Below are 14,286 nucleotides of genomic sequence, written 5' to 3'. Positions count from 1 at the left end.
TACTCAGAAAAAACAACCATTCATAAACAAACCAACCATATTAATATATATAACCATCATCATCATCATCATCGTCTAAAGTCCGCTTTCATAGGTTGGACGGTTTGACTGATGGCGGGCAAGCCAGAAGGCTGCACCAGTCTCCAATCTGATCTGGCAAAGTTTATATAGCTGGATGCCCTTCCTAATGCCAACCACTCCAAGAGTGTAGTGGGTACTTTTTACGTGTCACTGGCACGAGGGCCAGTCAGGAAGTACTGGCATCGGCCACACTCAAATGGTACTTTTTACATGTCACCTGTACAGGAGCCAGTCTGGCAACACTGGCAACAACTACACTCAAATGGTGCTTTTTATGTGCCACCGGTAGCCAGTCAGCGGCCCTGGCAACGATCATGCTTGAACGGTGCTTTTAACGGGTGCCAATCAGGCGGTACTGTCATTGGCCACGACAGCGAGTTCACTTGCCTCAACAGGTCTTCGCAAGAATAGTTTGTTGTCCAATGATTGAAGGGTACTCTTAAATGGGCTGGTTATACAGTACTGGCATAAGCCACAGTTATGGTCTCACTTGGTCTGATACAAATTCAGCACGCTTGTTTTCGGGAATAGTGCCATGAAACGTACCACATTTTGTATCCCCTGCAACTTAGCGATGAGCCTTACTTTTTAAATCCAGGACATCGCAATATCTTCGCAAGCGAAGGGCCAAGAACACTGCTGTCAATCTTCATTTTAGTTGCCTTAAAAAATATGTAATAATGACGTTTAATAACCTCTTTTGTTAAAGCTTACTCAGGATAGCCAGGTTTTTCGGACATCTCTGGTTTTGTTTTCTTTCATTTTAATCCCACTGTTAGAATCGTGTTTTTGCCCCAAATCTACGCCTATACCAAATTTCAGAGGTGATGACATTGTCCATTGAGTGGTCCATCTAGTAATCGCTATTAAGTGAAACTTGTTATTGAACAAAGAGACATTGTTTCTGTTTCTGTAGTAAAACGGTATTGCATTAAAAAGTACCGCCTGAAAAAATAACCAGCAACGATTTTATGTTTACATTATATTTATCATAATCAAACTTCGCAGAACATTTCCCTTCAATTAATTGATTTCTCTCAGAGCAAAAGTAACAACATCAATTTATCGATTTTAAATGGATACATAAAAAAAAACATATTAGGTTTAATATAATTTGATATGACACCGTTATGTTTGCTTGGCTGAAAGACGGCAAAATGAAACACTCAATTCATACAGCTAAAGTAAAATTAAATAATGGCTTATTAATGCCCATCCTTGGTTGTATGTATTATTTTAGTTCAATTATTATCATGTTAAATTTTAAGCTTACTGGAAACGGAAGTTTATTTGTAAAGGCTATTGTTATTGGTCAGGCGTAGTTACCACGCTATTGTTGTGTAATCTCAGAAGAATCAGATTTGTGATCAAAAGATTCCAGCTGTGACCATACAGCCTTTTTGCATATATAGAAATATATTCTTCCACGTGTCCTTCCTTTTTTATACCATAGGCTGAGATCCAAGTGAATATGACCAGTATTGCTGACCACGTAGATTTTTTGCTCGTTTGTTGGTTGTTGGTAAAAAAATTCGTATACCTTCGATGTAATGCAAACAACGTTTACAGTGCCCTCACGATCCATCAAAAAAAAAAAAAAAAAAAAAATTATTCCTTAAAAGATAAAGAAAAATCTAAAGATCTACAAACAGCATTTCATTTAAAAACAGAAACTCAATTTTTACCCTTCTGTTGAGTCATATAACATCTGTTACTTCTATCGTGGTATTTAAGTAACTTCCAGAAACAGCTTATAATTACTGTCTCCTGTAAATTACTGCTGTGTGAATCAAAGTTTTTCTTTCTTTTTTATCTTAATTATCAAAAATATAGTATATTGTTGTTTTAGTTATAAGAATCATAAACTGTCCTTGGTTTCCTGTTGCCAATTTTGGCACTCGACCATAAATGTTTTATTCTCTAATTTTCTGCAAATTTGTAGTCAAAATAAATGAGCCGATATTGTAAAGATGTTATTATTCTTGTGTTTCTAATTAAAATGTTGTTGGCGGAATTCAGGATTTATCAGATATAACCCGGTCAATATTGTTTAGGAGTTAAAGAACGTAGAAGCAAGTACTTGGTGACTTCACTAATGCTGGTGACACGTAAAATGCACCAAGAAAACTCTCTGACGTAATTGGTATTTGGAAGGATAACCTGCAGAAGAAGTGAGGCCAAGACATTGACATTAGGTCCTCTGGTACATTGGTTCCTGTGGAACCATTGAACCCATGCCAGCATGGAAAAAGGGACGTTAAATGGGGATGATGATGACAAGATGATACGGGTGTATGTGTGTACCAAAGAAAGGGCCATTACTTTATATTGGTTTCAAATTTTGGCACAAAGTCACCAATTTCAGGGGAGGGGAAGTTGATTACATTGACCCCAGTGCTCAACTGTTACCTATTTTATCGACTCTGAAAGGATGAAGGGCAAAGTCGACCTTGGTGGACTTTTGAATGCTGAACATAAAAATGCTGCTAAGTATTTTGCCAAGTGTGCTAACGATCTGACAACTTGCTGCCTTTCTGTTACTTTATATTGTTTTTTTTAGATGTTAAGTAAGGAAGCACTATTTTGATTAGCCAACACACATATACACACACACGTATAGGTATGTTTATATCAGTGGTTTGGCAAAAGAGACCAACAAAATACCAGGCTTTAAATAAAAATAAGTATTGAGGCTGATCCATTTGACTAAAATAAATTCTTCAAAGCATGGCCACAGAAATTCTTCAAGGCATGGCCCAACATGGCCACAGTCTAATGACTGAAACAAGTAAAAGATAAAAGATGGAAGTCAAGAATACTACAATATGCTATATGCGATGAATGGAGGTAACCATATGTTAAACTGTAATCAACAAGTAAAGAATATTTGTTCATTTTATTTAGTTATTTATTTATTTTTTGCAGTGGGGACTCACAAGATTCAAGGCAAAGAGTTGATTTATTCTGTGTTGGATGCTGCTTTGGCAGCTGGCTACCGATCTATAGGTAAATCTTATATTTTACTGTAATTTATTTTTTAGTACATAGTGTGCACCTGCTCAATTTACCATTGTAAGGGAGACAACCTCTTCTAGGTTAAGTTGAGGACTATACTTTTTTTCTTTCTACATAATCTAAAGTTCTTAAAGCTTCCAGTTATTGGTAACCTCATATAGTGCTATTGCAGCATAGCATAACAAATGAAGCTAAATTTAACACTCTACAAAGCTTCTTATAAAGAGAAAATAGTTTATAGTTTAACCCTTCAGCATTCAAACCTGCCATATCCAGCCCAAATATACTACCTGTTTTATGTTCAAACTGGCCAGATGTGGCCTCTCACACCTATCTTTCAATGCCATTCTAAATATATAACAATCACGCCATTGAAATTTCAAGGCTACAAGGCAATGCATGATTAGTTAAAATAAAGTGAATAAATAAACATTACATTTGACAGAGTAATGTAATGTTGAAGGGTTAGAAATAGACATGTTTAATTTTTTTTCATCCTAAATTGTTAACTGACCAAGATCACGTCTTGTAAAAGAGAGAGAGAGAGAGTATGATAGGGTTTATGGTACAAGAATGGTTTGAATATTGTATGTAAGATTTTAAGCCAAATGAAATCTTTTTAATGAGATGGCTGTCATAGATGAGTTTTGTTGTGAGATGACATTTATTGGTAGATACCATAAACTGAAGGTTTATAGTCACTGAGTTGGCTTTACGACATGAATCATTACTTTAAAGAGAGGTTTGTTACCATATATTTCATAGTTATTAAATATTTTATCACAGGATTTTATATTCTCTCTTCAATACAAGCCAATAAGGAAGCCTGTATTTGGTTGTTCTACTAGCTAGAGATCACAGTCTACTGTCTTAAAGAAGGATACATTGAACAATCTTCTGATATGTAAACATACTAGATGGTCATGGCTGGAATGTCTGATCATTGAGTCTACTTAGTGCTAAACAACAGTACTGTATTTTCCAGCATACAAATCACTATAGTGTTCAGTGTAAACATGTAGTGTAAACATTCGAACATGGTCACTATCTTTCCAAATCCTGCTGCCTTTCACATGGAAGTTTTGGTCCTCCAAAGTCATTTTGATGTGTAAGTTGATCTACTTTTTAGGGCTGTAAATTATGGGGAAAAACCTGACTTAGATACCAGAAAATGCAGTAGTCTTGCATCAGTTAACACAACTATTTGAAAAATCTAATCACATACCTTAATCTGCCGAAGCAAATATATTAAGAAAAATAAAACAAACTTCAGCAAACATCAAGCTAGAGAACCACAATATTAAAGATATCTATTCAAGTTTACATTTCCTAATTATAACATTTATAAAATAAATATTTTAGTGATACTTGATTCCAGAAAGCATTTACTATCTTTCATTACACATCTATAAAAATCTCAATGTAATGGAACATATGTGGTCTAACTGAATCTAATGATCTATATATATATTTCCATTGTTATTAAATTCAGCCTTGGTATGTCACATTTAGACCAGTAGCAGATTCAATTACAAATTATACAAAAAAAAAAAAAAAAAATCTATGTAACTGAACAAGAAAACACTCTCTCACAAATTAACAACAATCTGTGATTCACCTTCTAACAGCTGTCTTCTCTTTCTTCTACTTATCAAAACAATTATTGATAATTTCTACATTCTTTATTGTAGAGTATGTTTATGTTGCTAATGTTAGCTTGAAAATAAAGAAGTGTAGTTTTCATTGTATTGTTAAGTAGTCTGGGAGATAGGAATAATTGGGTGAAATTAGTGTGGCAAATGTTCAGTTTGGACAGTCATACATTTTTGGTTAATAGAAAGCAGTATAAAGGACTTCTCCAGTCTATGTAATATTTTGTAGCTGGAATGAATGACAATAACATTGATAGAAGGAGAAGGTCATATAGAATAGATGAGACTAATGAAGATAATAATAGAAGGAACAGAGAAGGAAATCAGTTAAACAGTTCCCACTGATTGAAGAAACATCATCGTCATCATCATTTAACATCCAGCTTGCATGCTGGCATGGGATGGATGGTTTGACCAGATTCAGTGAGTCCAAGGACTACATTGTACTCCAGTGTCTTCTTTGGCATGGTAACTATGGCTGGATGCCCTTTCTAACATCAGCTACTTTATAACCTGTACTGGTTATTTTTCTTGTGCTACTGGTACAAGTGAAGACGCCATATAGTTTGCACGACTGTGAAACTCGATGAGGTAGGCTGGGGGTCAGCTTTATGTTAGGAGATGAGGGTTAAGGTATGACAAATGGGTAGAGCTGAGTGGGTTCTTGTAGAGGAGCATGGCAACTCACATTTAGGGGAAAGAGAGGAAGAATGAATCAGTAGTAGCTGAAAATAGCTCTGATAAACTTCATCAGTCTGATTCTGCCAAGTTGTGGACCATCTTGTAGTTAGTGAGCGGTGATTTATCTAATGGAGTACACTGTACAAGTTAGGGTTGTGTGCCTCCCTTTATCCAGTCTGTTCTTATTTGACTCTATATTCTGGTGGATAGAGGCAAAGAAGGACAAGTGAATTTGGACAGAGAATGTCACATATTGTTTTCTAATGGAGCAGGGCTTTATTAAGAAGCTGGTTTCACGAACACATGGTTTCAGGTTCAATCCTGTTCTGGACCCTTAATATAGTCAGAGATGGAAGTTTAAGGACCCTTCATATGGTCAGAGATGTAGGGACATCCTAATTGAGAAATTTGATGAGAGGGAGGAGCAGCTACAAACTTGTGACATAGAGGACAACTTGGAATTCCTGTGGAACAGCCACAGACCAACTCTGTGGCTAGTGCAAAGTCCCTTCCAGACCCAGGGTAACATGGCGGTGGAACAGTACCATAGAGGATGCCATTAGAGCAAAGAGAAAGGCCTGGAAGAGTGGGGCAGCAGGGAACTGTATCAGATAGCCAGAAAGGAAGCTAGGAGTATATCTAGCCAAGGGTGAAGCAGAAAAGAAGAAATTTGCCTATGTTCAGTGCCATGAAGAACAATGAACTGAAGTATTTTGGATTGCAAGACAGTCTGTAAGAGAAAATTGTGATGTCATAGGAAAGAAATGTATCCGCATGGATGGTGGTGCACTTGCTTTTAATGAGCCTGCTTGGAGATGCCATTATGAAAGACTGCTGAACATGGAGAATGAATGGGAGGAGGAGAGTCTGCCAAATGTGGTGGTAGTGGTGGTTTTTACAGAGGTCAGTGAGGTAGATCATTGAGATTCACTGATCTTGTTGCAGTTATGTGTGATGTATATGTATATGCTATGTACACACACACACACACATACACATGCATGTGCGCATTCACATACACATACTATTAGAGATTTAATAAAAGATTATACATCTCATTGCTGTTATTCCACTCGACAGACACAGCCTCAGTGTACAAAAATGAATCAGACATTGGATCAAGTCTTCTGGAACTACTTGCTAAATATAACTTGAAAAGAGAGGACATATTCATCACCAGTAAATTAGGTGAGTATTATTCATAAATTTTAGTTAAGGTGACTTGTTCAGCATAAATCATTTATTGTTTTTACAGTACCTCCAATATTTACAACAATAACAGTATGCTGTACTTCTCCACATGGTACCTATCTCCAGCTAGGTGAGCTGAGGCATTTAGGATGAAGTATCTTGGTCAATAATAATTCTTTCTAATTTTCGCACAAGGTCAGCAATTTTAGGGGTGGAGTAAGTCGATTACATCAACTCCAGTATTTGGACTGGTACTTATTTAGTTATCACTAAAAGGATGAAATGTAAAGTGGACCTTGCTGGCATTTGAACTCAGAATGTAAAGCTGAGAAAAATGCCGTGAAGCGTATTGTGTAGATCACTGACAATTCTGCCTCAATGCTGACTCAAAATACAGAAGTATTAATGAGATATTAACTATTAATAAGTTTATCTCTACAGATGTTTTCTAGAACTCAGAGCCAGTACTGAAAATGCGTATTTCAAGAATTATTGTTCTTTCATCAGCACAAAGTTGTATCCATGCTAGTAAGAAATATTTACATACCAGCTGTCAGGAATGTAAATTGGCCTGTCTGATAGTGTTACATCACTAAACTTGTTGGGTATTTAAGCAATGTGTTTATGGATAATTGATGGATTGGATGTGATGCTGATAAAAGAGCAATAACTCTTGAGATAAGCATATACACCCATTACCTATTTTTTTTCTATCTTTATTTGCACTGTTTACATAAACATATTTGTATACAAAACATCGTAACTTTCAGTGCTGATTCCAAATTGTATAGAAAATCTGTAGAGACAAACTTAACAATTGGAACACTGTACAACTAACACAAAAGGGGAAGGCACAACATTGACTTGTAAGCCTTTAATATACTTGGTAGTATTTTAGAGTTGCAAAATGAAATACTCTGTCCTTGCTAGCAATTAATACAAAACCATTGACTCAGATGTAATAGATCACAACTAATAATTCAGTGAGCTTAACTCTTCATAGGAAGAAAATGTCTCTTTTTTTTCTATGTCAGTATGAGTTGGAGAGGTATTTCTGCTGTAAGTTGACAATCATTTTATAATGAGGCAGATTTTGAACTTATGAGATATAGGTGCATGGTCCTACAATTTAACCAGTTGACTAGCATAATTTCAAATTAACACATGTGAAGACTTTCTTGGATCAATTATTTGCAGGCCCAAGAGATCAAGGAAGTGGAAAGTGCCGAGAAGCTTGTTTACAATCATTATCACGCTTGAAAACTGACTACCTCGACTTATATTTAATTCATTGGCCTGGTGTACAGGGGTTCAAACCTGCAGATAGCATGCAAAAGATTCTTCGTCAGGAAAGCTGGAAAGACATGGAGACCTTGTACAAGGAAGGTGAGACTTCGATTTGAACCCTCAATAAATTTCATTTTTTATGACAATAGATTTAATTAAACCTTGACCATAACATTACCCCTATATCTCAATGCCTCTCACTGACTTCCATCTTACTCACGACCATAAAGCTACTCTTATCTCTTGATGTATTTTCTTTCCACCCTCCTAATTGACCATAATGTTACTTGTCTTCTCTCAATGGATTTCATGTATTTCATTGATTCCTTTTCCCTTAACTTTTACCATAAAGTTACCCTTGTCTTTCAGTGTATTCCACTTACCTATTTTTCATCAATATTGACCTCATAAATTTACCCTATCTCTTCATATATTTCACTGTCCTCCCCATCAGTTCTTGTTCGGTTTCACTGACCACTCAACCATCTAACTAATCAATGCAACTAATAACACCTCAGTTGCTCTATCAAACAGAAGAATTATTTACATACTATTAACTGAAACTGAAGCAATGAACAATATCAAGTTTCTTTCAAGATTTTATGCATTATTTTCAGAACAGATTGATGAATAACCCTTTCTACTATAGGTACAAGGCTTGAAAGTTTTGGGAAGGGGTAGTCAATTACGTTGACCCCTATACTTAACCGGTGCTTATTTTATCAACCAAAAGGGTAAAGGACTTCAGCGGAAACAGACTGATGAATAAGTAAACATAATTATAATTTATACTATACAGTATGTGATTTATTTTTTGTTAACATACTTGGTCTAAACATACATGAAATTGGACACTATATTAAGGTTATGTTTTCAATACAAGTTTCAGAATCACAACAGAACATTTACAGATGAGGTGACTCAATATTGAAAGTAAAGTCAAATTTGAGTTGTACACCACACCAGTGAATCTATTAAATGTCTGTGATGCGGTGTTACTAAACTATGAAACATTGACTAACCTTGCTAAGGTGTTTTCTTTTAAAGCCATAATTTAATGAAAGTTAGCAAAATGCTGTATTCATAAGTATGGTTAACACTAGTTTCTGTATACATTGGTCATGTTCCTTAATTGTTAACAGTTATATCGATTCTTTACATTCCTCGCCCTTTTTTTACATGATGAGCCTGTTTCATGCAAAACAATTTTCCCACAGACCAAAACAATTTTCCCACATATATAATGCAAAAGCACCCTGCAGACTGCAATAGTCAATAGAATAGAAACAAGAGTTTAAAATATATTCTTTCTGGGCGGCCGGTACCCAATAATCCATGGTCCTTTACTGGTTAGCAGTCCAGTGATTGGAGATCCCTGTTTTTCAGCATTTCTGTCTCAAGCTAGAATTGTGTTATGATTGAAGGGAGGTAACTGACACTGATATTTTGTACTTGTTATAACTACACTTCATTAAAATGTCAAATAATGTTAACCATTCTGTTATTATTTACTTTAATGCTTCCATTAATATCTTCTGTGGCTACATTCAGTTATTATATTTCCTTATATACACAAAAGATTCCTACACTAAGATACATGTAGAAATATATCTCCTAAAGCCAATGTGGAGTTAGTTGTATTTATTAGCTCGTTAGTTAAATTGCCTATTTAATCAAATATTGATCTATTAATTATGTTGTTTCTTCCATCTTTTGCAAAAGGTAAATTGAAGTCAATTGGAATTTCAAATTATCAAAAGCATCATCTGGAAGAACTTCTACAAGATTCTTCTGTGAAACCAGCAGTTCTTCAGGTATTTCATTACTTCATCGCTACTTATAATTCATTTTCATTCTAGCTCTTTATATTTTCTCAGTTGTTTCTGACATTTTATCTTCTTTAATTTTAAACAATTTAAAGAATAGGGGAGAAGAGAGATAAATATATATTGTTGTATTTCGGGATGGTAATTTTTTTTTTTTTTTTTTTTTTGCCAAATAAACACACGCACTATATATTCTTTCTTCACTTGTTATTCTAACTCATGTCCATTGTCTGGAAATCTTTCATCACACATCTGTGACATCTTCAGCGATACTTTTCATCTTCATGTGTGCTCTTGCTCTGCTTATTCCATTCCATAAATATAGTTTGTTGAACATTATCACCCTTGCTTTAAGAAATACTTTTTTTTAAAAAAAAGACACTATTTTTCACACCACAACTACTACTATCACCACCACCACCACCACCACCACCACTACTGCCATTACTACTTCCACCACTATCATTTTAAACTAACCGTTTCTTATGATTAATTTTCTCTGTAGACTGAACATCATCCGCATCTGGTACAGCATGAAGTATGGAAGTTTTGTCAAGAGAATAACATACAATATCAAGCATATTCTTCACTTGGCGCATCAAAAGACAATATGGTAAGTTTCGTAATCTTAGCATCACAAGCATTGTGTTGTGTTTCCTGAGAAAGTCATATAATTCAGCTTGCCTGGTTAGTACCAGGTATCACCATTAGCAGTAAAATTTAATTCGTATTTTTCTTTGTGACTGGTCAGATTGATGTATAATAGCCACTATTTGTACACTATTTACTCTAACAATATTTACAAATGCATATGTGTATATACACATGCATACACACACACACACACACACACACACATATGCACGCAACAAACTTCCTTTGGTTTCTGTTTACCGAATCCACTCACAAAGTTTTGGTCAGCATAGGGTTATAGCAAAAGATATTTGCCCAAGGTGTCACACTGGGATTGAACCCAGAACCATGTGGTTGGGAAGCAAACTTCTTACCACACAGCCACGCCTATATGAATATTCAAATTTAGTATGAAACAAATGAAATACCCCAAAATAGAGCAGTGTTTTGAATAGTAATATATAATGAATGGTACACCATGGTTAGTAGAGCAAGGATCATATACAATGGTTGATATATAATGCTTTGTTGGAAGAACATAGGTGGGTATTTTAAACGTTCATTCATAATTTTTCTATTGAGCATGGTTGGCTGGTTCTGTAAATCTAGAGATTTTCATGAATTAATTTCTTTACTCAGTTCAGAAGCAAGTACAATACATCAGAAAGAGAAGGTTGTAGACTATTTAAGGTTGTCTAGAATATTCACACTTGTGCTTCTGTTCTTCTATTGGTTGTGGAGGCTCCTTTAGGCTTTTTAGTCTAGAGCTGGTGCCTTGAAAATGCACCCTGCACCACTCTTTAAAGTGGTTGCAAACATTGGAAAGTGGATGTTAAGACAACAGTTGGTGATGTGTGTGTTTGTGTATTGTAAATGTATGTATTACTGTATTTTGTCATGTATCTATGCATTTGTGTTTAGTTTTCTTTGTAATGGTTTCTTTCTGAATGTTCCTGTGGCAAATAAAGAAATCCTTATTGTGATTGTAGCTTCTGGATGATGCAGTTATAAAAGAAATTGGTAAGAAGCATCAAAGGCCAGTTGCCCAGATATTACTCAGATGGGCAATACAACAGGGAATTGGTACGTATCATTTATATAACAACAATATCTGTTTATTGCTTGACATGAGCTTACCTTGTGGTCATAATATCTCAGCAAAAGAATTTGATAAACTCGGGGATAATATAAAGATTTGCTGATTGAAAAAAAAAATGTGGCATCTCAAGGCTGTTACAATACCAGTGATTGTAGGAGCACTTGGAATGATCAAAAAAGGAACTGAAATTATTTTAGGATGATTCCTGGCTTACCATCTATCCAAGAAGTGCAAAAGATTCTTTTAACTGGTACGTCACATGTATTGAGAATAGCATTGTTACTGTGAATTTTCTTTCCTTTTCCCCCCCTTTATTTTCTTTGTTTTCTTTTTTCCCCCCTATTTTAAAGAATTTTTCTTCTTTCCTTTTCTTTTTTTCTTCCTTCCCCTTTTTTTCTATCTCATAACTTTGTAAAAGAACAATCTGGTGTGTTTATTTTAATGGCCTACCAATGTACACAGTGAGTTTCTTTGCCCTAGGTATCAGGAAGACACTTGGCAAGAAATGGAAACAGAATTGAAAGAAGCGGATAATAAATAATAATCCTTTCTACTAAAGGCACAAAGCCTGATATTTGTGGGGAGGAAGTCATCAACTACATTAACCCCTCCCTCCCCCAGTGTTTCACTGGTAATTAATTTATTGACTCTGAAAGGGGTTGGGAGGAGTAGGTTAATAACATCATCCCCCCCTCCCCAATACCCAGCTGCTACTTATTTTATCAACCCTGAAAGGATGAAAGGCAAAGTTGACCTCAGCGGAATTTGAATGCTGCTAAGCAGCTTGCCACCTTAGCAATTCTGATAATAACAACAATTGTAAGTCCAGTGTAATTCAAATACAGTATTGTTGGACTGGCTAGATGGGACTTGATTAATTGGTATGATGTTTAGACTGCATGCTGTCCCATATTAAAATCAACTCCAAACTGTGTTTGATAAACATTTATTTATACAGTTCAAATATTTACGTGATTATACAGCTACTTGTCAGGGCTGTATTTGTCAGTAGTAAATGGCATTTGTTGTTGAATCAATAATAAAGAATGGCTTCATGTGAGAGGTGGGAAAATACTCTGTTCTTCATAGACAATGATTCCTTTAGCTCAAAGTTGAGCAGCAACCAAGGAATCTGTCTTCTTAAGGACTTGTATGTGTCCACCTCTGTGTGTGTGTGTGTCTGTCTCTCTCTCTCTCTCTCTCTTGTGTGTTTACCCATGTCTCTGCTTTTATAACCCTCATTTGTGCAGAAATATAGAATTTTCGATAATATGGGGTGATATTCCTGCAAGATGATTGGTTAGTTGTCAGGACAAGTTGCCTAATCTGATGTCTGATCCTAGTTACAAAACCTACATGGATTTGAATCTAGGCCTCACTACTGTATCATAATCATCATCTGTTAAACCCGTTCCAGCATGGTATGGGTTTGATGGTTTGTCAGGATTTGACTAGGCCGAGGGCTGCATTGGTCTCCAATGTCTGCATTACAAAGTTTCTATGGCTGGATGTCTTGTACGAAATGTACTGGGTGCTTTTTTTATAGCACCAGCATTAGTGAGGTCACCAGGTGGGTGACTAGCAAATGAAGATTCTTTGACAGAGTAGAGATGCGGTATTGAGAGTAGTTGCTTTGTGCCAGGTGTTGAGAGGCCAAAGTATAAAAGAGGGACAGGAACAGGCATCTTGCTTTTTACTGTAAATGCCCTTCCTATCTTGAATCCCTTTACGGCATAGATTCAATATATTTTGTCATACCTCTCGTACTAGAGGGATATTTTCTAAAGCCTGTCTACTATATAAAAAATTTTATATGCATTTACAGTTGCCATCAACATCCTATATTAATATATATATATATATATATATATCATCATCATCATCATCATCATCGTTTAACGTCCGCTTTCCATGCTAGCATGGGTTGGACGATTTGACTGAGGACTGGTGAAACCGGATGGCAACACCAGGCTCCAGTCTGATTTGGCAGAGTTTCTACAGCTGGATGCCCTTCCTAACGCCAACCACTGCATGTTTGTGTACACACATATGCATGTGCGTGTACACACACATACACACAATTATAAGTGTACTAATTTTACTCAACTGCTGTTCTGATTCTGTTTCTCATCTTTTGCAGGAGTTTTACCAAAATCTACAAACATGCAGCACATATCAGAAAATGCAGATATCTTTTCGTTTGAACTCGATGATGAAGACTTGAAGATGATTAGCCAAATAGATATTCAGCATCATTATTGCTGGGACTCTTCCGCTATTGTTTAAAACTTAAACACTTAAATAACTATTTTGTCTTAGAATATTTTGTTTTCATTGGTTTTGTAAATATAACATCATTATCATCAATATTATCATTTAATGTCTGTTTTCTGTACTAGCATAGGTTGGACAGTTCAGAGTGATTGATGGTGAAAAATATTTGCTGCCAGGAGTATTCAGCATAGAATTCACAGTAATTTACTGCTGTAAGATCTTACAGGAACCGACACCAAACTTTAGCAGTGAAAAATATGAAAGACCTGAACTAGGTACCATTTATGCAGCGCCAAACATCTTCCAACCACTTTTTCCCAAGTTGAGACCTGATACTCCAATAGACTGGAGTTCAAAGGATCTCAGGTCTTTGATATCTTTCTGTAAAACCTGTATGGAGTAGGTGGGAAGATATTCAAAAAACACTTGGACACTGCTATGTAAGGTTCTCAGATAAAACTGTATCATGACAAACAAAGGTTAGCGTAAATTCTCTCATTTACCAAGTACAAATTTCCTTTCTGTATTGTATCTTCTTTAGAAGAAC

At 35.7% G+C, this 14,286-nt stretch overlaps 1 protein-coding gene across 3 annotated transcripts in view; it reads left to right on the top strand.

Moving 5' to 3' along the window:
- Positions 1 to 13,832, top strand: part of LOC106879296 (uncharacterized) — a 29,236-nt gene extending 15,404 nt beyond the window's left edge. The window contains exons 1-8 of one of the 3 annotated variants that reach the window (XM_014928799.3): positions 1,088 to 1,305; positions 3,007 to 3,087; positions 6,510 to 6,617; positions 7,818 to 8,006; positions 9,630 to 9,721; positions 10,239 to 10,346; positions 11,356 to 11,449; positions 13,606 to 13,832. In XM_014928799.3, the coding sequence (XP_014784285.1) occupies positions 1,212 to 1,305; positions 3,007 to 3,087; positions 6,510 to 6,617; positions 7,818 to 8,006; positions 9,630 to 9,721; positions 10,239 to 10,346; positions 11,356 to 11,449; positions 13,606 to 13,751 (912 nt within the window). In that variant the 5' untranslated portion in view covers positions 1,088 to 1,211 and the 3' untranslated portion in view covers positions 13,752 to 13,832. Of the gene's footprint in view, positions 1 to 1,087; positions 2,929 to 3,006; positions 3,088 to 6,509; positions 6,618 to 7,817; positions 8,007 to 9,629; positions 9,722 to 10,238; positions 10,347 to 11,355; positions 11,450 to 13,605 lie in introns of those variants that run through there. The other 2 variants (XM_014928801.3, XM_089357916.1) reach the window with 2 other exon arrangements.
- The last annotated feature ends 454 nt before the right edge of the window (positions 13,833 to 14,286 follow it).

The sequence above is a fragment of the Octopus bimaculoides genome, chromosome 9, assembly GCF_046866305.1.
Source record: "Octopus bimaculoides isolate indiv1 chromosome 9, ASM4686630v1, whole genome shotgun sequence".
NCBI lineage: Eukaryota > Metazoa > Mollusca > Cephalopoda > Octopoda > Octopodidae > Octopus > Octopus bimaculoides.
This window is presented reverse-complemented; position numbering and strand designations above follow the sequence as displayed.